General features: G+C 36.1%; 1 protein-coding gene across 1 annotated transcript; it reads right to left on the bottom strand.

Moving 5' to 3' along the window:
• Positions 1-867: 867 nt before the first annotated feature.
• Positions 868-24275, bottom strand: nhej1 (nonhomologous end-joining factor 1). The gene is made up of 8 exons (XM_067374464.1): positions 23950-24275; positions 22886-23078; positions 21648-21866; positions 19294-19432; positions 19150-19208; positions 4914-5109; positions 1697-1779; positions 868-1117 (listed from the first exon to the last, which is right to left on the bottom strand). The coding sequence occupies exons 2-8, from the start codon at positions 23051-23053 to the stop codon at positions 1028-1030; spliced, it is 954 nt and encodes a 317-aa protein (XP_067230565.1). The 5' UTR covers positions 23054-23078; positions 23950-24275; the 3' UTR covers positions 868-1027.
• Positions 24276-24875: the final 600 nt, after the last annotated feature.

Below are 24875 nucleotides of genomic sequence, written 5' to 3'. Positions count from 1 at the left end.
CTACAGTAGCCTTAAACAGACAAACTGCTCTACAGAGCGCGTTTCATCACTATGTTTTTGTTGTTCTTCATCATTGGTGTTTTTAGAGGCAGCTTGCATCGTCACTACGTTGAATGCGCACAAAGAAGTAGTAGTAGTAGTCGTCTGGTTTGTTAGAAGCAGAGACCTTCTTTGTTAGAAGTAAGAAGAAACCTCATTGCTTGACTGGCTACTTTCTGCCGTCTCAGACGACCACATCTTTGTCCTGTGTCGGCCACCCTAGCTTCTCTATATGCTTCAAAAAGGGAGGGGTGAGCGGTGGACTGAGCAATTCGCAACCTCACCTCTAGATGGCGCTGACATCAACCCTAGTCTCACCTAGCCAAACCTTCAGACTGACGGCAGAAGGTCTGGACTCCATCGCAGCTTTCAATGGCCAAGGACCACCCAAGAGGCCATCTGACTAACATGTAAAGCAACCAATCAGTTTGTTTTGTTCAGCGTCAAATGTAAGGCGATGTCCCTACAATAACATAATGTCGGGACAATAACAAACTGGCAAAACTCTTGAATGTCATTTAAAGACTTTATGCCGTGAACTTCACATATTTTTGAAAATCCAGCGTTTAGTTGAACTTGATGAGGGGGTTTGACAACACAACGGGAGGGCCGTTAAAGAACGCAAAACACACGTATCCTGGAAATCCTGTAGAAATCTACTAAACAGAATATGACTTCAAACCTCCCCTTTTTTTTTGTACCTTATACATCAGATGTTCAGCCAATAATCCGTGGGCGTGATGTCTGAGGCTGAGACTATATCAACCCAACCAATTGACCAAGAGAGAGCTTCTATTAAGGAAAGCAATATTTTATTCATTACTTTTAAGACACAAAAACTTTAAGATGGGCATACAGAATAAAATCCAACATTAAAATTTACAGATTCACTTACATATCCAACCTATAAAGAATAAAAATGTTTATAAAGCATTCAGAAAATAAAAGGGTCCTTATGTGGTGCTATTTGATTCAGAGGAATGAATTGTCACCGAAAAAGCCCCACTGCTTTCTTCTTCTTCGCCCGTGAGGTGGAACGTTCCTCAGAACCCGCAGCAGTTGAAGGTAATGGGACAGTCTGAAGGAATCATTCAGAATTGGTTTTAGTTCCCTTAAAGGAATATGCTGGGTTCAAAATTACTTAAAAGTTAGCATTCCTGTTAATTACTGCAGAAAATGATTTTGACTCATAGCTTTATTTGTAAATTGGAAAAAATAAAATAAAATTATGGACAGTTAGCACTTAAATGCAAGTATAGGGGGAAAGCATGCAATAGCTGCTCCATAGACATTCATTGTAGGTGCATTTTTGTACACACGTTTTGTATTTAACACAGAAAATTACTTCATATCAAGTTGAGTAACATTTTTGTAGTCAGATTTATGTTAAAATTGCCCTGAAGAACACAGGCCTTTTTGTTGAACTTCCGGAACTTTTAAAATCAAACATAATGGTCAAACTTTACCAGCCTAAGGCTCAGCAATGTTGGGTTCACGGTGCAAAAAAATAATTAAAGAAGCCACTTACATGTTCTCTAAAACACAGGGTTCATGGCACTACAGTAGATTTAATTGAATATTTATTTTGTTACATTTTGGCAAAAATAAGTGTAACGACAAAAAACAACTAACATATGGCAGAAAGAAAAGACCAAACCTGTTTACTGTCTGCCACCAGAGGTCTTCCTGATGATCCTTTGACACAATTCTGTTCTTGAGAAGCCAGTGAAGACGCCACACCTGCACAGCACAGCAAACAAGACAAACACCACTCAAAAATGAAATCTGTCATCATTTATTCAACCTTGTTCCAAACCAATATAACCTTTCATCTGTGGAACACGAAAGGAGACAAAAAGGCTCCAAAACTACAAAAAAAAAGCACCATAAAAGTGTTCCATACAAATTCTGAAGCCATACAATAGCTTAGAGTGAGCGACCGTAATTTAAAGTTGCTATATGTAGAATTCAGAAACCCTTGTTATTAGCGACACCGGTGGCCATTAAGTGAACTGCAGCCAGCAACTTATTACTCATGCTAGCACTCAAATTTAACGCACAAGAGACGTGATACAATGCCCCAATATATTCAAGGTGGAGTACTTTTTTGTTCTTTGCTTCGAAGTAAAAAGAAGTTAATACCTTTGCAGTGATATACTGTTAACGAACATCCTGACGCCGTCCACGATGCTGAGAGCAACAATTAGTTGAATGAGTAAATATCTGCTGCACACTTTCCTCTCAATAACAAAATGATGACAACAAAAATGACAGCAGTGAGAAAAAGTAAGTTAAGAAAGCATATGATTATAGGAATCATGTCGACAGATGAGATTTACACTCTTATGATAGTTTGAATATAAAGTATGTTTGAGAATACAGACAATATAGACCAGGCTAAGTGAGACTATAGTTTGAATTAATCCCTTTACTTTGCATGACGCATAGCTTACAGTACACATTAGCTTTTTCTGCATTATCCTGAATACTGTATAAGCATTTCATGTGTAATAGAACGGAAGAGAGGCGCTCAGGAACGCACATAACTGTCACATCCTTTGGATTCTCCTGTCCTTCACATAAAAATCAGTCTACAGGCTTTTATAGACAACCTAGTGTTGTATTCATAAGTAAATTATATTGTGGACTACTATTTTGAAAAAGGAAGTCTGAACTGTTGTGTAATGATGTAATGTGTGTGGAGAATGGAAGTGAATGAGTAAACTTGATGGATGAAGTTGGCAACTCCTGTCTCGTGTGCTTTGTTACTTATTAAAAGGTGCCATAGAACGTCTTTTTAAAAGACGTAATATAAGTCTAAGGTGTCCCCTGAATGTGTCTGTGAAGTTTCAGCTCAAAATATACCATAGATTTTTTTAAATTAATTTTTTAACTGCCTATTTTGGGGCATCATTAAATATGAGCCGATTTAGGATGCGGCCCCTTTAAATGCTCACGCTCCCCGCCCACGGAGCTTGTGCCTACCTTAAACAGTGCATAAACAAAGTTAACAGCTAATATAACCCTCAAAATGGATCTTTACAAAGTGTTCGTCATGCAACATGTCTAATCGCGTAAGTATGGTATTTATTTGGATGTTTACATTTGATTCTGAATGAGTTTGATAGTGCTCCGTGGGCGGCTAAAGCTAACATGATGGAGAGATTTATAAAGAATGAAGTTGTGTTTATAAATTATACAGACTGCAAGTGTTTAAAAATGAAAATAGCGATGGCTCTTGTCTCCGTGAATACAGTAAGAAACGATGGTAACTTTAACCACATTTAACAGTACATTAGCAACATGCTAACGAAACATTTAGAAAGACAGTTTACAAATATCACTAAAAATATCAGGTTATCGTGGATCATGTCAGTTATTATTGCTCCATCTGCCATTTTTCACTATTGTTCTTGCTTGCTTACCTAGTCTGACGATTCAGCTGTGCACATATCCAGACGTTAATACTGCCTGCCCTTGTGTAATGCCTCGATCATGGGCTGGCATATGCAAATATTGGGGGCGTACATCCCGACTGTTACATTGGTGTTATGTTGTGATTCGCCTGTTCTTTGGAGGTCTTTTAAATGAATGAGATTTATATAAGGAGGAAACAATGGAGTTTGAGACTCACTGTATGTCATTTCCATGTACTGATCTCGTTATTCAACTATGCCGAGGTAAATTCAATTTTCAAGGTCTTGTTTTTTAAGTTTCATTACAAGCTGTTCACACATTGGCAATACAAAAAGTGATTAATGCACGAAAATTCCTACATATAGCCTCTTTAAGCATCATTTAATCACCAAAAATTGCACCTGCCACTGCAACTGTCAAATCTCATTAAAGGGATTGATCACCCAAAATTCATCATTGGCATGTTTGAGCTTCTGTTGTTGCGATATGTGATGTGCTTCATGTATGCAAATCGATCATTGTTTAGATGCAAATATAAAGATACTTAAATGTAATCTGTTTATCATAATCCAATCATATCTGTTCACAAGACTTGGATTAAAGCATTTGATTCATATGGATTGGTTTTACGATACCTTTATGACCTTTTTTTTGTATCTTCTAAGTTTTGGTTACCTGGACTTTCAATGGAGAGACAGAAACCTCTCAGGTTTCATTAAAAACATTAATATTTGAAGATTAACCAAAGACTACAGGGTTTGGACAAGGATGAGTAAATGATGACAGAATTTTTATGTTTGCATAAACTATCCCCTTAGGTCACTGTGATTTTTTGCCAGGTGAGACATGTTCCTAGATCAACATATTTTGTTGATCCTGGAATAACATTCCTGTCCAAAAATTTAGTCCTAACCCTATCCCTAACCTCTACCTAAGTTCAGAGGGAAATTATAGCTGAATAACACAGATTTTGAAGCACATGTAAGCTTAAACTTGACATAAACTGTACACTTGTCCCTCAAATCTGATTGGTCGATTGTAATGTTCCAGGATCAACAAATATGTTGATTCAGGAACAAGTTGTACTTGATGAAATCACGTTCACCTATCCCCTAAACATCGACATATGTCTATTAAAATGTGGAGCCTTTAGAAGGAACACACCAAATTTGACATCCATAATGTTTGGTCATGAGACACAACAACAGCCAATGATATTTGATACCGCTAATGTTAAGCTTGGCCCTACATGTCAACAGGTGCCAATTCTCAGTGGATAATGCAACAACGTAACGTATAGCGTAACAACACTCATTCTTTCACCCATTCCACACTCCTTTTAACAGGACATTCTGGAAAACATTTCCTTTTGTGTTCCACAGACGACAGACAGATATATGGGTTTGGAATTAATTATTTTACCCATGTTTTAAGCTCAGTGTCTATGAGGCAGTAACCTGTGGGGAAATCAGTGATTTGTAGTTTTTCAGGTACGTGTTGTTCAGCGATGTCGTTGCCTTCTAACGCATGGCTGCTGTCAGGAGAGCGTTTACGTTTCTGACCCGTTTTCTCAGAGCTCACGGCCATGTACAGGGCCTGCAACTCTGAGTCAAAACCCAAACTGTCCAGCGTCACACCCATCTGTGGAACAATCTAAGAGACAAAAAAGAGAAAGAATGAGCAAACCATAAAGAAAGACAAGACCTTCAATTCTAATTACTTATTAGTCTCCATAGAGGAACCGTCTTGGACAATTACTTTTTTGAGTAATATTCATTTCTTTAGATGGAAAACTTTTTTTAATGGAAAATTACTTTTGAAAAAGGGATATGAGTGTATACATGGATATGAAATTTAGTGTGTGTAAGAGATTTCTTCTTATTTTAATAGGTTTTAAAATGTAATTTATTCCTGTGATGCAAAGCTGAATTTTCAGCATCATTACTCCAGCCTTCAGTGTCACATGATCCTTCAGAAATCATTCTAATATGCTGATTTGTTGTGGAGATATCAATTACTATTGATGCTCAATTATTTAAAATAGTTCTTAAAATAAAGACTAAATACTTGCTACTAAATACTTTTGTGGAAACTGATTTTTTGATGAATATAATGTTCAATGCATCTATTTGAAATACAAACCCAATTCCAAAAAAGTTGGGACACTGTACAAATTGTGAATAAAAACAGAATGCAATGATGTTAAAGTTTCAAATTCAGAATACAACATAGATGACATATCGAATGTTTAAACTGAGAAAATGTATAATTTTAAGGGAAAAATGAGTTGATTTTAAATTTCATGGCATCAACACATCTCAAAAAAGTTGGGACAATGCCATGTTTACCACTGTGTGGCATCCCCTCTTCTTTTTATAACAGTCTGCAAACGTCTGGGGACTGAGAAGGGAAGTTGCTCAAGTTTAGGAATAGGAATGTTGTCCCATTCTTGTCTAATACAGGCTTCTAGTTGCTCAACTGTCTTAGGTCTTCTTTGTCACATCTTCCTCTTTATGATGCACCAAATGTTTTCTATGGGTGAAAGATCTGGACTGCAGGCTGGCCATTTCAGTATCCGGATCCTTCTTCTATGCAGCCATGATGTTGTAATTGATGCAGTATGTGGTCTGGCATTGTCATGTTGGAAAATGCAAGGTCTTCCCTGAAAGAGAAGACGTCTGGATGGGAGCATATGTTGTTTTAGAGCTTGGATATACCTTTCAGCATTGATGGTGCCTTTCCAGATGTGTAAGCTGCCCATGCCACACGCACTCATGCAACCCCATACCATCAGAGATGCAGGCTTCTGAACTGAGCGCTGATAACAACTTGGGTTGTCCTTGTCCTCTTTAGTCCAGATGACATGGCATCCCAGTTTTCCAAAAAGAACTTCAAATTTTGATTCGTCTGACCACAGAACAGTTTTCCACTTTGCCACAGTCCATTTTAAATGAGCCTTGGCCCAGAAAAAACGCCTGCGCTTCTGGATCATGTTTAGATATGGCTTCTTTTTTGACCTATAGAGTTTTAGCCGGCCACAGCGAATGGCACGGTGGATTGTGTTCACCGACATTGTTTTCTGGAAGTATTCCTGAGCCCATGTTGTGATTTCCATTACAGTAGCATTCCTGTATGTGATGCAGTGCCGTCTAAGGGCCCAAAGATCACGGGCATCCAGTATGGTTTTCCGGCCTTGACCCTTACGCACAGAGATTGTTCCAGATTCTCTGAATCTTTGGATGATATTATGCACTGTAGATGATGATAACTTCAAACTCTTTGCAATTTTTCTCTGAGAAACTCCTTTCTGATATTGCTACACTATTTTTCACCGCAGCATTGGGGGAATTGGTGATGCTCTGCCCATCTTGACTTCTGAGAGACACTGCCACTCTGAGAGGCTCTTTTCATGTTGCCAATTGACCTACTAAGTTGCAAATTGGTCCTCCAGCTGTTCCTTATGTGTTTAACTTTTCCGGCCTCTTATTGCTACCTGTCCCAACTTTTATTGCAATGTGTAGTAGCTCTCATGAAATCCAAAATGAGCCAATATTTGGCATGACATTTCAAAATGTCTCACTTTCAACATTTGACACGTTATCTATATTCTATTGTGAATAAAATAAGTTTATGAGATTTGTAAATTATTGCATTCCTTTTTTATTCACAATTTGTACAGTGTCCCAACTTTTTTGGAATTGGGTTTGTAGTAAAGATATTTATAATGTTACAAAAGATTTCTATCACTTGCTGAATGAAAGTTTTCTCTCTTAAATCTTGTCACATAATAAAAGAAAAAAATAATTTACAAAATATTTAATAAAAAAAATAAATAAAATGTTATATCTAAAGAAAAAAATAGTAATCATTAATATATATAAAATTTATATAAAAATCTTTCAGTTACCTGAAAGAAGCGGTTTTACTATACATAAAGATGGCCACCATGTCAAGATCACATGAACGGTCAAACACTACTTTATCTAAGAAAAGAAATTATCTTTTGCCTGAGGAAAATGAAGCATTTTTAATTAAAAAAGTATGCATTATGATCATGGGAATTTGGAAGTGAAATGTTCTTAATTGTCATGAAAATATGCAGAATGGAAAAAAAAAAAAAATCTTAATGGTAAAGGATGGGTGACACCAAGTTCAACAGGGTAATGGTAAAGATGACTGCATTCACACATTCCCCAAACACATTCTCTTTCACAACAGAGAGGACAAATTCTCAAAATTAGCTCGCCAAATATTGACCTGGTGAGATTGGTGACCACTAGATGAATGAAGGGCCCCTAAATATACGTGTAGACGTTTGGGGTTTACATTGATTTATTTTTATTATTTGTTTGTTGAAATATCATAAAAATAAATGAATGCTTTGAGTTCCTCTTTGGGGACAGAGAGGGCAATGTGAGGAGAGAAGCCACAGTTCATGAGTGTGCACTTCCTGTCTCCCCTGAAATCACTTCTCCTCTCCTGATCTTTGCAGTTTTTCTTCTTGTCATATCAATTGATCAACTAAAGTTTTGTTTTTTCAGAAAAAGCATGAAGCTACACGATCACACCGATACCAGGCCAGATCATTTACACAAACGCAGATATTGAATCATCCACCATCATCTGTGTGCGTCAAAGAGGGGAAGTGTCAGGAAAAAGCGGTTCATGTGTTAGTGCATCATGTTGATACACCTATTCATAGCTGGTAAACAGCATTGGCTGGTTTTTAGTGGTTTGTGAAAGAACCAATAGACTCTAATGGAAGATTCCAGAGAGTGTCCCAGTTCTTGTTTTGTGCTCAGTACTTCTGGTGAAGGCAAGTATGCAAGCAAGCATATACTGCAATTCTGTCAAACCCCTCCTCCTAAAAGATATCCATTACCTCTTTCTCTCAGTTCACCCATTGTCTCATACTCCCTAGTTTTCTTTGCATACTAAGATAAACATCATACTATTATCATACTTAGATTAGGGATTTGAACAAATTTGATCACCAGCATTGGCTCGTTTATAGTGGTTTGTGGAAGAACTCTAAACCAATAGACTTCAATGGAAGATTCCAGAGAGCGTCCCAATTCTTGTTTTGTGTTCAGCACTTTTCTGGTGAAAGGCAAGTAGTGTGTAGTAAGATATTGAGACATACTATCACTTCATAAAATTGCAACTTATTTTAAAACTCACAATTACTTAACCTTTAGGTTCATACATTTAAACAATTCTGAGGTGGTTTCTGCCTTGCATAATTATTTCTTGTCTGAACAACATAAAGAAACTATTATCTCACACTATCTATTCTGTTACTATTATTACAGTCTTATTTATGTGCATTTGGTTGGTACACCCTACTCAAAGACAAATCAGTGCCACTTGATTTTGAATTTGACATCACAGCAGCAGAATTCTTATTAGCTGTTATGAAAAAGACTTACAAAACATGTCTAGATCACAAATTTCACCACAAAAGATTTGTAAGATTATTCTTCTCAACTAACATTATTGTTCTTAACTGCATTAAAGGATTAGTCCACTTTCAAATAAAAATTTCATGATAATTTACTCACCCCCATATCATCCAAGATGTTCATGTCTTTCTTTCGTCAGTCGAAAAGAAATTAAGGTTTTTGATGAAAACATTCCAGGATTATTCTCCTTATAGTGGACTTCAATGGCCTCCAGACGGTTGAAGGTCAAAATTACAGTTTCATTGCAGCTTCAAAGGGCTTCAAACGATACCAGACGAGGAATAAGGCTCCTAATCTAGCAAAACGATCAGTCATTTTTGAAAAAAATACAACTGTATATGCTTTATAAACACAAATGATCGCCTTGCACGTGCTTCCATATTCTTCTTACAGAAAAAGATGAAACTGGCGCCGCATTCGTTCCGTAAGTTGAATAGGGAGGGTGTAGGACATACAGCATAAGCTTTTTGAAGAATACAGAAAGCGGAAGCATGAGCAAGGCGATCATTTGTCTGGTATCGTTTGAAGCCCTCTGAAGCTTCACTGAAACTGTAATTTTGACCTTCAACCGTCTGGAGGCCACTGAAGTCCACTATAAGGAGAATAATCCTGGAATGTTTTCATCAAAAACCTTCATTTCTTTTCGACTGACGAAAGAAAGACATGAACATCTTGGATGACATGGGGGTGAGTAAATTATCAGGAAAATTTTATTTGAAAGTGGACTAATCCTTCAAGCACATACACTACTGTTTGAGGTTGGTAAGATTTTTGAAAGAAGCCTCTTATGCTCACTATATTTGATCAATAATACAATAAAAACAGTAACATTGTGAAATTGTATTATTATGATTTAAAATAACTACTTTCAATTTAAAGATATTTTAAATTGTAATTTATTCCTGTGGTGTCAAAGCTGAATTTTCAGTATTTTTTTTTTTTTACAAAGTAGTTTTATAAATGTGGATGGAAATGTGCTTAAAGGGTTAGTTCACCCAAAAATGAAAATTATGTCATTAATGACTCACCCTTATGTCGTAAGACCTCCGTTCATCTTCGGAACACAGTTTAAGATGTTTTAGATTTAGTCCGAGAGCTTTCTGTCCCTCCATTGAAAGTGTATGTACAAAGAAAAACTGAAATATCACATGGTCCTAAGTATTCAGACCCTTTGCTCAGTATTTAGTAGAAGCACCCTTTTGATCTAATACAGCCATGAGTCTTTTTGGGAAAGATGCAACAAGTTTTTCACACCTGGATTTGGGGATTCTCTGCCATTCCTCCTGGCAGATCCTCTCCAGTTCTGTCAGGTTGGATGGTAAATGTTGGTGGACAGCCAATTTTAGGTCTCTCCAGAAATGCTCAATTGGTTTTAAGTCAGGGCTCTGGCTGGGCCATTCAAGAACAGTCACAGAGTTTTTGTGAAGCCACTCCTTCGTTATTATAGCTGTGTGCTTAGGGTCATTGTCTTGTTGGAAGGTAAACCTTCGACCCAGTCTGAGGTCCTGAGCACTCTGGAGAAGGTTTTCTTCAAGGATATCCCTGCAACCAGTCATCCTGTCCCTGCAGCTGAAAAACACCCCAACAGCATGATGCTGCCACCACCATGCTTCACTGTTGGGACTGTATTACACAGGTGATGAGCAGTGCCTGGTTTTCTCCACACATACCGCTTAGAATGAAGGCCAAAAAGTTCTATCTTGGTATCTTGGTCTCATCAGACCAGAGAATCTTATTTCTCACCATCTTGGAGTCCTTCAGGCAGTCTTTCATGTGTCTTGCACTGAGGAGAGGCTTCCGTCGGGCCACTCTGCCATAAAGCCACGACTGGTGGAGGGCTGCAGTGATGGTTGACTTTCTACAACTTTCTCCCATCTCCGACTGCATCTCTGGAGCTCAGCCACAGTGATCTTTGGGTTCTTCTTTACCTCTCTCACCAAGGCTCTTCTCCCCTGATAGCTCAGTTTGGCCAGATGGCCAGCTCTAGGAAGGGTTCTGGTCATCCCAAACGTCTTCCATTTAAGGATTACGGAGGCCACTGTGCTCTTAGGAACCTAAAGTGCAGCAGAAATGTTTTTGTAACCTTGGCCAGATCTGTGCCTTGCCACAATTCTGTCTCTGAGCTCTTCAGTCAGTTCCTTTGACCTCATGATTCTCATTTGCTCTGACATGCACTGTGAGCAGTAAGGTCTTATATAGACAGGTGTGTGGCTTTCCTAATCAAGTCCAATCAGTATAATCAAACACAGCTGGACTCAAATGAAGGTGTAGAACCATCTCAAGGATGATCAGAAGAAATGGACAGCACCTGAGTTAAATATATGAGTGTCACAGCAAAGGGTCTGAATACTTAGGACCATGTGATATTTCAGTTTTTCTTTTTTAATAAATCTGCCAAAATGTCAACAATTCTGTGTTTTTCTGTCAATATGGGGTGCTGTGTGTACATTAATGAGGAAAAAAAATGAACTTAAATGATTTTAGCAAATGGCTGCAATATAACAGAGTGAAAAATTTAAGGGGGTCTGAATACTTTCTGTATCCGCTGTACACTTTCAATGGAGGGACAGAAAGCTCTCGGACTAAATCTAAAATATCTTAAACTGTGTTCCGAAGATTTACGGGTTTGGAACAACATGAGGGTGAATCATTAATGACATAATTTTCTTTTTTGGGTGAACTAACCCTTTAAATGTGCAGAAAATACAAAAGTACAAAAAATTAATGATGTGTTTTTGTTTTGGAAAAGAGACTTTTAGCCAAAATCAAGTAACACACACACACACACACACACACACACACAAGCACACACAATCTATAGTGAAACAAATAAAGGCAGGTGAAGTCTTAAAAGGGCATCATGGATTAAACCCAGTGAAGAGCTTCATTTTATAGTCCTCTATAAATCTGTCCTCACTCTCATTCAGTCAAACCCCTCCTCCTAAAAATATCTATTACCTCTTTCTCTCAGTTCACCCTGTCTCACACTCCCTAGTTTTCTTTATTAGTGGTGCATACTAAAACAAACAGCCCATTATTATCATACTTAGATTAGGGATTTGAACAAACCTTAGAACAAATTATGTGGCTTGTTGAGGAGAGGTGTGTTTACTTTTCTACATGTCAATAAAATGCATGAGGGACTGAGCCATATTTTTGTCTTTGGCCAATAAGCAACCTCCCAGAACACCCTAGCAACCGCATAGCAGCACACCAACCAAATATCACATAGCAACACCTTGATAACCATGCAAGTATCATGGTAGCAACTTTTTTTGTGGGAGAGCACCTCAACACTTCCTTTAGAAATCATAGAAGTGTAGTAAAGTTATCTCTTTTTGCTATCTATTTTTACATTTTCTATGATGTTTCCATCGATTAAATTTACGAGAGGCACTCGTGTTTGATGGGATGTTACTCTTGCTCTGGCTGGCAGGGCAGCTCTTCTCAGGGGTTCAAAGTAGGCAGAGTAAACCACAGCCCAGCTACAGCTAACTAATTACAGATCCGAGCTCACCCTGTGGAAAACTGGAGCAGAGTTATACGGAGGGAGAAGGAATAACAGAAAGGGAGACATCTGACCTCTTGAAGCTGTCCTGAATGGGTTTCATGGTTATCAGATTGGGGTGATTATAAAGGCCAGGAGCCAAAGGCATTAAGGCATGGAAACCTGACAGATTCTAGCGGCTAACAATAAAACACACACTCAAACGAGTGTAGCAGTTACAGGGGACATGTTTCCTCATAATTTCCCCCAAAAAACTCCTCCCAAAATTCTGCAAAATTCATACTACATTCTTAAAAATAAAGGTTCTTTCTTGGCATTCATGAATCAGTAAAGATCGTTTAAAATGATAGCTCACCCAAACATGAAAATTGTGTCATCATTTACTCACCCTCATGTTGTTCCAAACCTGTATGAGTTTCTTTCTTCTGTTGAACACAAAACAACATATTTTAAAGAATGTTGGTAACCAGACAGTTGATGGTAGCCATTGACTTGCATAGTATTTTTTTCCTACTATGGAAGTCAATGGTTACCGTCAACTGCTTGATTGCCAACATTCATCAAAATATCTTCTTTTGTGTTCAACAAAAGAAAGAAACTCAAACAGGTTTGGAACAACATCGACCAAAACGCATCTTAATGCCAGGTGGAAACAGGGCCTAAGATACAGGATGGTTTTGCTGGTCTTTAGGTTCAGTACGCTGGATGGGCCGGTGTGGCAATGAGAAGGGTAACTCCATCAGTGCCAAACCAAAACTGGTTTCTAAGCTCACCCGGTCAAATTTTCTCTTTTTATGCTTCAACCCTAAAAAAACCAACAGTGTGCGTCATTGAAACACATTCACACAGAAATGTATTCAACCCCAAAAGACCTGCAAAGAGGACAGCACATTCACTAATATGGACCCTAAAACAAGTCTTTGTGTTAATCAAGCAAAGTACATACGCCCACTGGAAACACAAAGTAAACGTTCACACTCTCCTTTCCCCTCAAAAACCTGAGCATGCGTCACCGGCGTGGGGTAGACATTCACAGACTTTTAAACTCAACTTTACAAACTCATGGGAACATGTCTTCGATAAGTTTTGACCGCCAAAAGACAGCATTTCAAACAGGCCTATGCCTATCTATCCATCCATCAAACACACACTCTCAACCAGGCTTCTGCCGATCAGGAATCTCAAGAACGGACTCCATTTTTCCAGAGACTCGCTATGTTTGTTTGGCATTTCAGTGAGACATTTTTCCAAACACACCTCCATTTTAATTCTGACTTGGGTCTTAAATGATTCTTCAGTGTGGAGTGGAATTTCCCATTGTATTGCGAGACAGCAGCAGTCAAATGACTTTGATATGTCCAAAAAAATCAAATAACGTGCAAGCTCACATTTCAATAGACACAACAAGTATTTCTGCTGTAGAAAATAATGGCAAAAGCCTCAAAAATAGGGGAAATAGCCCTGAATATCAAATTCAAAGGGCAAATATTGCCACTTAAAAAATAATATATATTATATATATAATACTTGTCAGTAAGATTTTTTAATGTTTTAAAAGAAGTATCTTCTGCTCACCAAGCCTGCATTTATTCATATATTTGGTTAAAAATACAAACAAAAACAGTAATATTGTGAAATATTATTCCAATTTAAAACAGCTGTTTTCTATGTTAATATACAATAAAGTGTAGTTTATTCCTGTGATCAAAGCTGAATTTTGATCATTACTCCAGTCTTCAGTCACATGATCCTTCAGAAATCATTCTAATATGATGCTCAAGAAACATTCATTATTATTATCAATGTTGTAAACAGTTGTGTACAATTTTTTTTCAAAATTCTTTGATGAATAGAAAGTTCAAAAGAACAGCATTTATTTAAAATAGAATATTTTCTAACATTATAATTGTCTTTACTGTAACTTTTGATCAATTTAACTCATCCTTGATGAATAAAAGTATTGATTAATTTTATTTCTATCCCCCAAAAATAAAAATAAAATTCTTACTGACCCCAAACTTTTGAATGGTAGTGTTTAATGTTACAAAAGATTTAGATTTCAGACAAATGCTGTTCTTTTGAACTTTCTATTCATCATAGCATCATGAAATAAAAATGTAAATAACTGTTTTCAACATTGATAATAATCATAAATGTTTCTTGCACATCAAATCATCATATTAGATTGATTTCTGAAGGATCATGTGACACTGAAGACTGAAGTAATGATGCTGAAAATTCAGCTTTGATCACAGGAATAAATTACACTTTACTGTATATTGACATAGAAAACAGCTGTTTTAAATTGGAATAATATTTCAAAATATTACTGTTTTTGTTTGTACTTTTAATCAAATAAATGCAGGCTTGGTGAGCAGAAGATACTTCTTTTAAAACATAAAAAAAAATCTCACTGACCCCAAACTTTTGAACGGTAGTGTAATATGTTTATAGATTCAATTGTTTCCATGTGCATAATCTGTATGTAGTGTACATTTGTTAATTGAGATCCTCATTGTTTTTATGACCCTAGTATGATATACACTACAGTTCAAATTCTGGGGTCAGTAAGATTTTATACTCAAAGACTGCATTTATTTGATCAAAATACAGTAAAAACAATAATATTATGAAATATTATATTACAGTTTTTTTTATTTTATTTAATAGACATTTTAAAATGTAATTTATTCCTTTGATGGCTAAAATGAAATTTTCAGTCCCCATTACTTCGGTCTTCAGTGTCACATGATCCTCCATAAATCATTTTAATATTATAATTATTATATGTTAAAAAAGGGTTAAAGGTACAGTATGTATTTTTCGCCACTAGAGGTCGCTTAGTCAAAAAAAGGCATAGCTTGACAACGCCGTGAATGAGCGTGGAATCACGGGAGTTGTTGTCTTCAGCTCCACAGCCGATGGAAAGAAATCCAACGGTTTTGAGCAGAAATCATGTTCATGGATGAGCTAATGTATTAAAGTTTTATCAACTTTACTGTGGTATGAAGAAGGGTGGGCAGAGAGCCGCAGGAGTGTTTGAGTGTTTTGAAAGTTCTGTTAACGTTACTCTGTGTGTTCGCTCGGTGGCTGGTATAACCGAGCGAAGACTTGTTGCACTTTGCAGTAATCAGGATCGATATTAGATTGTCATTAATAAAAACTGAATGACTTAAATGACATGCAGTAAGGGATGCAAAGGGGTATTTTTTAGATATTTTGGAAAGTTTTTGGAAATTTACCAGAAATGCTTTGCATCCCTACATGCAATTAATTTAAAAAAAATATATATTTTATGATGGAAAAAGCTCTCTCTGATTATGCTATGTAAGGTACTTGACAAAATAGTGTTATCTCTGAGGCATGGTAAAAACATGGTACTCGTGGTAAATCAAGAAAACAAGCGATTCAAACAATTAGACTAACCTGTTGAGCTTTATAACAATAATTAGTTTACTGTTGATGAATGTATCCAAAAAGTTGCTCACCTGACTATTAAAACAGAATATATTAAAGCGTCTTTGGTGTTTCCATGGTTTCTACTAAAGTAAAACTGGAAATCGAGGGTAACGCGAATATGACGTCAGTGACAGGCGACGAAATGACATGGTCCGTGTCCTGGTTAAAATTGCTGATTTCTCTGGATTTAAACATTGTTGGAAAGGTTTTGGATAATGTAAGTATTGTGTAAGTATTGTCAACAGAATATATAACATTGTTCTAGTGATTTTTGGATATTTTAATCTTATATATTGTGCCTTTAATAATAAGGAAAAAAAAGGTATCATAATGTTAAAAAAAAGGTTGTGCAGCTTAATATTTTTATGGAAACCATGATACATTTTTTTCAGGACTCTTTGATGAATAGAAAGTTCAAAAGAACAGTATTTATTAAAATCGAAATCATTGTAAAATTATAAATGTCTTTTACTTTTGGTCAATTTAATGTGTCCTTGCTGAATAAAATGATTAATTTCTTAAAAATTAAAAAATCTACCTGACTCAGTGTGTGTATATGTTATGTTATGTTATGTTATGTTATGTTATGTTATGTTATGTTATGTTATGTTATGTTATGTTATGTTATGTTATATATAAAGATGATTACCTGATCATCTGATAACAATCAAGCTTTGGAGTAATGCCACCAGTTTAAGGGGCAACTGGTATCTCAGTGTGAGTGTGAGTGGGTGAGTAGACTCATATCCTTTTCTCACACCACCAAGTCAAGCCACACATATCTGACTGCACATTCACCAGGCCAGTGAGAAATACCGGTGGATTCACACAAACACACGGACAGAGATCAAACACGCGCCTATAAAAGGACTCGACTCACGCAGAAAAAACGGCTGCCAGCACAAATTAAAGCTTATGTCTGAATCCAATAAATAACTCAGTGATTCAGCCACAAGAACATTACTCATCAAGAGAACAAAAAGTAGCCCATAAACACAAATATATAGTTCTAGTCTAATTTATGCCTGTGAGGTTTGGCTCCTCCCACTGTGGTCAGTGTGTTTGTAATGACCGTAAGGCAGAGTGGTCAGAAGCGTGATAGACTGGCAATCTTGCTTAGTGGTGGTGTGACCAAAACACTGGTACGAGTAGTTCTATATGAAAGTACACTCTTAGAAAAAAAATAAGGTTCTATATAGACCCTTAAATGGTTCTGTCAGGTGCTTCATATTTAGAACTATTTAGGGGTTCCCATCATGGGACCGTTTTATGGATTTAGTTGTTGTCTGACTCTGCTGACACAATGAGTATTTTTCTGTCCATTGGTCATGCCTTAACTGCAATTTCTATTATTGCATCCTTCTCATGGGCATTTAATAATTTTTGACTTTTCAGTCTGAGTTAAATCTCTTTTTTGGCTCATTTTGCCTGTAAAAGAAAAGCTGCCTAATAATAATGCACACCTGAATATGAGGCGTTTTTCATTTCCAGCCTACATGAACAATTATATATCACTTATAAATGATTAAATACAACTGAATATTATATTATATTATATTATATTATATTATTAGTTATTTATTATTACTAGTTTTTATGTTATCAGTTTTCATTTTTGTTGAGGGTTTTTGTCATTATTATTAATTACTGGTTTTTTTTAAAATATGTCTATATAGTTCTTATTAATTTTTTGTTTTAGTTATTTTAATACATAAAACAGAAAGAAAATGAGAAAAGTTGCTTTGGAACCTTTGGTTTTTTTAAATAATTTATTTAATTTTACTGCAATTAATGTTTATTCTATTTCAAATAACAGATTTTTTTATGGTCAGATTTTATTGCATCCATTAAAGCACAGATCCATCTTTGGATCATTCTCAAGTCATTTGAATGTCTTAAAATCATGTAAACTTTTAAATTACATTTTTCATTCAAACTGTTAAACTGATAAGTTTTTTTATTACAAAATATGTTAGAAAAATATCAAACAGCAACATTTTCAAAAGTGCATGATTTCAGACTTTTGGATCCCACTGTACATCTACCATAGTAAAATGGTAGTATACCATCATATAGCCCAGTCCTAATCACACACGTTACCAAAAAGAGCAGGAAATACCCAAACACACACACACACACAGCTATGACGGGAAAATAAATAAAACTACGGTGGCCGAGAGAGCTCAACGCGCTGCAAATGAGAAAACATCTTCATCAGTTTGACAACACATGCGCTGCAAACTCCACAACACTTACAAATAGTGAAACGCGCTGCAAATAAAGAAAACATCTTCATCAGTTTGACAACACATGCGCTGCAAACTCCACAACACTTACAAAAAGAAAAACGCGCTGCAAATAAAGAAAACATCTTCATCAGTTTGACAACACATATGCGCTGCAAACTCCACAACACTTACAAATGGTGAAACGCGCTGCAAATAAAGAAAACATCTTCATCAGTTTGACAACACATGCGCTGCAAACTCCACAACACTTACAAAAAGAAAAACGCGCTGCAAATAAAGAAAACATCTTCATCAGTTTGACAACACATATGCGCTGCAAACTCCACATGTTTTCTTTATTTGCAGCGCGTTTCACTATTTGTAAGTGTTGTGGAGTTTGCAGCGCATGTGTTGTCAAACTGATGAAGATGTTTTCTTTATTTGCAGCGCGTTTTTCTTTTTGTAAGTGTTGTGGAGTTTGCAGCGCATGTGTTGTCAAACTGATGAAGATGTTTTCTTTATTTGCAGCGCGTTTTTCTTTTTGTAAGTGTTGTGGAGTTTGCAGCGCATGTGTTGTCAAACTGATGAAGATGTTTTCTTTATTTGCAGCGCGTTTCACTATTTCTAAGTGTTGTGGAGTTTGCAGCGCATATGTGTTGTCAAACTGATGAAGATGTTTTCTTTATTTGCAGCGCGTTGAGCTCTCTCGGCCACCGTATAAAACACTATCCAGTCAATAGACGGTTCAGTGTGAGGCAACGCAACAACAGAGCTGTCACTGCAAACACTCTTTGAGTTCCACAAACCACACCACAGCCTAATTATACACTGTGTGTGTGTGTCCGTGTGTGCTGACCCTCAGCTCTGAGTCAAACAGATCCAGTCTCTCTTCCTGTCTAGCACTTACTGTTTTCTCTCCCGTAACAAACCCTAGAAGCAGCACAGTGACCTGGTTCTGAGCAATCATGGGGTCACATGCATGCTAGTTCTGACTGACTAAATTTAGCAGGAGACTGAATGTAAAAATGCTTCGCACCTGCGTGAAGAAGTTCTCCCTGTACTGGTGCACGTCAAATGGCTCTGTTTGTAGTCTGGCTGTGAGGTCAGAGATTTAGATGAGCGTCAGTGAGCTAAAAACAGACAAGAGAATATGCATCAAAACCGCAAATGCAACCGTTACCTCTACTCAGGACAGCTCCGTTCTCCTGATAGTCCTGTATCTCCGCATCCTTCCGAGCCAAAAGAGCAGCCAGATCCTCCACTTGCTGCTGCAGGACTCTACTCACTGCCAGCAGGGGGCGCACCAGCTGCCTGCACACCTGATTCACAAGCAAGTTGGACACCGACTACTTGGACACCGACAGTATCATATTTCATAAATTAATTTCTAAGGGCTCTAACTTATCAGCATGATCAAAACTTTGCTGAAAAACTTTCTGTGCATAATGTACTACATTCCTTCTGTCATCTGATTGATAATTTATACTTTTTTTAAGCAAGAAAAATATAATTCTAAAAATGTTCACCTTCAGGTCATAGTTTGTGTCTTTTTGCTGTGAAATCTTCAGTTAATGTAAGAATAACTTATTGTTAGTTATATTTTTAGTATCATTTCAAGATGAACATCTTGTGGACTTGAGCAACTTAGGTTTGCAACTTAGGCCACTTTACTTTTTTAAGAAAAATCATGTTAAGTATCAAATATGATACAAAAGGTTTAATAGGAACATTTATTTGTTCATCTCTCAGTCATCATTGTATTGCATTGCATTTTATGTTTTGACCCCAACAATAAAAACTACAGAGCTTTGCTCATAAAACTAAGCAATTACTGTAAATACCTTAAAATGTATTATTGGTAGATATAGAAAGACAACTGATATTGATATTCATTTTATGCAAGTAATCTATACTATAATAAAGACCTCACTGATTTAAATTACAAGCAGAATCAGAATATCATCTACATTTTTGGCCATATAAATATCAGCAACTGCACCAAATTTGCATATTTTTGTTTTGTTTGGGCCTCTGAATAAAAATGAGGCGTTTTCCCCTCAAGTATGAGCTCCATGTTCTCATTATATTGTATTATATGAGCTGAAATTGATATACAAACTTTGTTTTAGATTTATTTTTTAGATTTTGTCTAAAAGTTCACTAAAATGTTCTATTTAAAAAATATTTAAATGTTAAATGGAACTGTAATGCGGTCTACACAAACCTGGAACTACTTGATAGATGTGCGTTTACTTGAAAATAACTGCACACCTTAGAACACTCGGCAACCAATCAGAATCAAGTGTTCAACATCCCTGTAGTATAAGTAAGAGATACTCCACGGCTAGCTGTGCATTAAACTATTTTAATGCAAAAACCATCAGACATGAAGCGGAGTGCATTTAAAGGGTTAATTCACCCAAAAATTAAAATTCTGTCATTAATTACTTACCCTCATGTCGTTCGACACCTGTAAGACCTTTGTTCATCTTCAGAACACAAATTAAGATATTTCTGTTGAAATCCGATGGCTCAGAAAGGCCTCCATAGCCAGCAATGTTATTTCCTCTCTCAAGACCCATAAAAGGTAATAAAGACGTCGTTACAAAGTCCATCTCACTACAGTGGTTCTACAATAATTTTATGAAGCGACGATAATATTTTTTGTGCGCAAAAAAAAAAAAAAAAAACTAAATAACGACTTATATAGTGATGGGCCGATTTCAAAACACTGCTTCCTGAAGCTTCGAAGCGTTATGAATCAGTGTATCGATTCATGAGTCGGATCGCGTGTCAATCCGCCAAACTGCTGAAATCACGTGACTTTGGCGATCAGAATCATGACTCGATACACTGATTCACAATGCTTCGAAGCTTCAGGAAGCAGTGTTTTGAAATCGGCCCATCACTATATAAGTCATTATTTAGTTTTTTTTTTTTTTTTTTTGCGCACAAAAACTATTCTCGTCGCTTCATAAAATGATTGTAGAACCACTGTAGTGAGATGGACTTTGTAACGACGTCTTTAGTACCTTTTATGGGTCTTGAGAGAGGAAATGACATTGCTGGCTATGGAGGCCTTTCTGAGCCATCGGATTTCAACAGAAATATCTTAATTTGTGTTCCGAAGATGAACGAAGGTCTTACAGGTGTCGAACGACATGGGGGTAAGTAATTAATGACAGAATTTTCATTTTTGGGTGAACTAACCCTTTAATATTTGGCCGAAAGGGTAAAAATTACAGTTATTTTCATCGGTTGCAGCTCGTTATATCTAGTTCGCTGTTTGCTTTAACTCACAGACAGCTATACACTAGTGTGATAACATTACATTTATTTGCGTAAATTAATTATAGCAAAGAATTATTTATTGAGAGAGAGAGAGAGATGAGAGATGTGTGTGTGCGCTTCAGTGAGAACAGTGATTAAACTGACTGGAATTACTTGTGTATTAAACGGTTAAGGCACACCTTCCAGACAATCTGAAGTATTCAGACAGATCATGGTATAAGAATAGATAAGTAATGTTCATACCATGGATACAGGTGTTGTGGTGCAGCGGAACTCCCAGTAGAACGGCAACCCAGCCAGCTCACTTTTGAGTTTGACTGTTAGATTTTCTCCATGCCTTTCAAGAGCAACGTGTGCAGCAGACGTCTGATCATCATCTTGGCTGGAGAAAGAAGGCCGTGCCACAGAACACAGATGAGAGAAAAAAGCCTTTGTTGGTGCTCTTAGACGCTTATTCAGATCCTATTATACAGATAAAAAGAGAGAATAAATTAGTCTGAAATACTGACAGGCTAAGAATGCAATATATATACACCATCATTATACACTACCAGCCAAAAGTTTGGAATAATTATGATTTTTTTTTTTTTTTTATGTTTTTGTAAGAAGTCTCTTCTGCTCACCAAGACTGCAGTTATTTAATTAAAAGTACAGTACATTTAATATTACAGTAAGATTCTGAAATATGAACAGTTTTCTATTTGATTATCTTTTAAAACATAATTTATTCCTGTGATGGCAAAGCTGAATTTTCAGCATTATTACTCTAGTCTTCTTCATATTGGTGTTTGTGTGTGTAAACCGTAATACACCACCATTTAAAAGTTTGGTGTAAGTAAAATAAGTAAAATATTTTATTCAGCTAGGACGTTTTAAATGTATAATGCTACAAAACATTTCTGTTTCAAATAAATGGGTTTTTTTTTTCTATTCAGCAAAGAATCTTGAAGAAATTGAATTAGTTTCCAAAAAAAATATTAAGCTGCAAAAACTTTTAAAAATTGAGACCCATTATTAATAATTGAGTATTAATAATAACTGGTATTAATTAAGCACCAAATCATATCAGAATGATTTCTGAAGAATCATGTGACACTGAAGCCTGGAGTAATGATGCTGAAAATTCAGCTTTGCATCAGAGGAATACATTATATAATTTACATAAATAAATAATAAATAGAAAACATTTTAAATTGTAATAATATTTTACAATACTAGTTTTTATTTTTACATTTATTTTAATCAAATAAATGCAGCCTTGGTGAGAATAAGTGACTTCTTCCAAAAAAAAAAAAAAAAGTGACTTGACTTAAAAGACATTTCACTGTTATGAGTTTTGCACAATTATATCATTCTAACTTTTGATTTTAGTTAAACAGAGATAATTAAGAGCGCACTGACCACAGTGTGATTATCTGAAGTTTTTAAGTATTGAATTAAATGCACTTCATCTAGATACCAGCAGAGTTGTACATTCTTGCCTGTGCTCGACTCTGGATGTCGTCTGCGTTCATTTCTTCTTCCCACACAGTGCTCAGGTCACTCAGCAGAACCCGGTACTGTGTGTCACCGAACCAGGCTTTAGCCAGGAGATCAGAACCACCAATATTCACCGGCATCCATGGGAGGGCAAACAGGGCTGCTTCCATTTCCCCACAGCACACTTAATACTATCTATTTCATATAAACAATAGCATAGTTTTAAAGTCACCATGAAATCAATATTGACAAATCTTTATGGAATACTGCAGCATTTATTATAAATCATGTATCTGTGCACATCATTATTTTTTTTTTTAAATTCATGTGCATTTGTAAACCTTAATCAAAATATCTTCCCCTCCCTCTTGCAGGGACATCTCTTCTCTGATGACGTGTTTACTGGCGCAAGGGCGGGACAACCTGTCACTCACATGAGATCCACCAATAGCAAACCACAACCATCCAGTTATTCCTCATGGAACTTAAACATTTTTTTCTTGTTCGAGAAGCCGTTTCACTCTGAACAATAGTGAAGAAAAGACTATTGCAACTTCCATTTAATGACGACTTTAACATGTTTAGGCACAGCAACCATACTAGTACCCACAGATCCATGTAACTACTGTTTCTATAAACAAATTATGATTTGAGATGAACTATATTACTTTAAAACATTTGAAAATAAGATCAAATAGATGCATCTAAAATAATCCCCCTAAAATACTACAGTTGGTACACTATTTAATCATGGTACATTTTTATATTAATTCAGTTTTTCTTAGTAAGTTCGATAAAATATGAAGTTGTCGCATTCGTGTCAGAATTTCTGATGAGCCCTGAGCAAATCCAGGCAGCTTTAAAAGTGTTTAATCCAGCGATGATGGTTGAATCTGCATTATTTTGGTTCTGTTGCGTCATGTAACATGTGTCACGCTTCCTCTTATATGTATAAACAACTGACAGCGTGTAAGTACGTTCTTCACATAGACATTCAGTAACAAAATGCATTTTAGAAAGCGTTTTACATTTTTAATGGGTGAAGAATTGACCAGTATCAACTCACCAACAAGGGGGCGGTTTCGACTGACGCACTTTCCCCATAAAACAAACGAGGATTAAAACGTTCCGGGAGGAATAGTTCCGTTGTTCAACAAACAGGGTGCATCCATAGACTGTAAAAAAAGAGGGTGCATCCTACGGGGAACTATGTATTTTCCACTTCCGAGGACAAATGGAATGCGCCATAAGAAGCTGATGAGTTGAATCAGGTGTTTTAATTAGCGAGTATTTTAGTGATCTAAATTAAACATTGCTGAGAAACACTGATATATAGAACATTAAAGCATTATGTAATATCACTAAACTGATAGGAGTATTCATTGCCAAATGACCCATATGTTAACCATAGACTGTAAAAAAAAAGATGTTAACCCATAACCTGCAAACAACCAGAAAAATTAGATAAAACTGTTATCTAACTTAATCTAAATACTGTTCAAATGTTTTAGATCTGTAAGGTTTTTTTAATGTTTTCAAAAGTATCTTTTGCTCACCAAGGCTGCATTTATTTGATCCAAAATACAGCAAAAACAGCAATATTGTGAAATATTATTACCATTTAAAATAACTGTTTTCTATTTGAATATTTTAAAATGTAGTTTATTCCTGTGATCAAAGCTGAATTTTCAGCATCATTACTCGTCTTCAGTGTCACATGATCCTTCAGAAATCATTCTCATATGCTGATTTGATGCTCAAGAAACATTTCTGATTATTATCAATGTTAAAAACAGTTTAATTTTTTTTTCAGGATTCTTTGATGAATATAAATTTCAAAAGAACAGCATTTATCTGAAATTGAAAGCTTTTTTAACATTAGAAATGAAGAAATTAAAGAAATTAATACTTTTCAGTAAGGATGCATGCAATTGATCAAAAGTAACAGTAAAAGCTGTTATTGAAGTCATTTGTTTGCTTTTTTTTTTTTTT

This window comes from Chanodichthys erythropterus, chromosome 21, assembly GCF_024489055.1.
Source record: "Chanodichthys erythropterus isolate Z2021 chromosome 21, ASM2448905v1, whole genome shotgun sequence".
NCBI classification, from domain to species: Eukaryota; Metazoa; Chordata; class Actinopteri; order Cypriniformes; family Xenocyprididae; genus Chanodichthys; species Chanodichthys erythropterus.
This window is presented reverse-complemented; position numbering and strand designations above follow the sequence as displayed.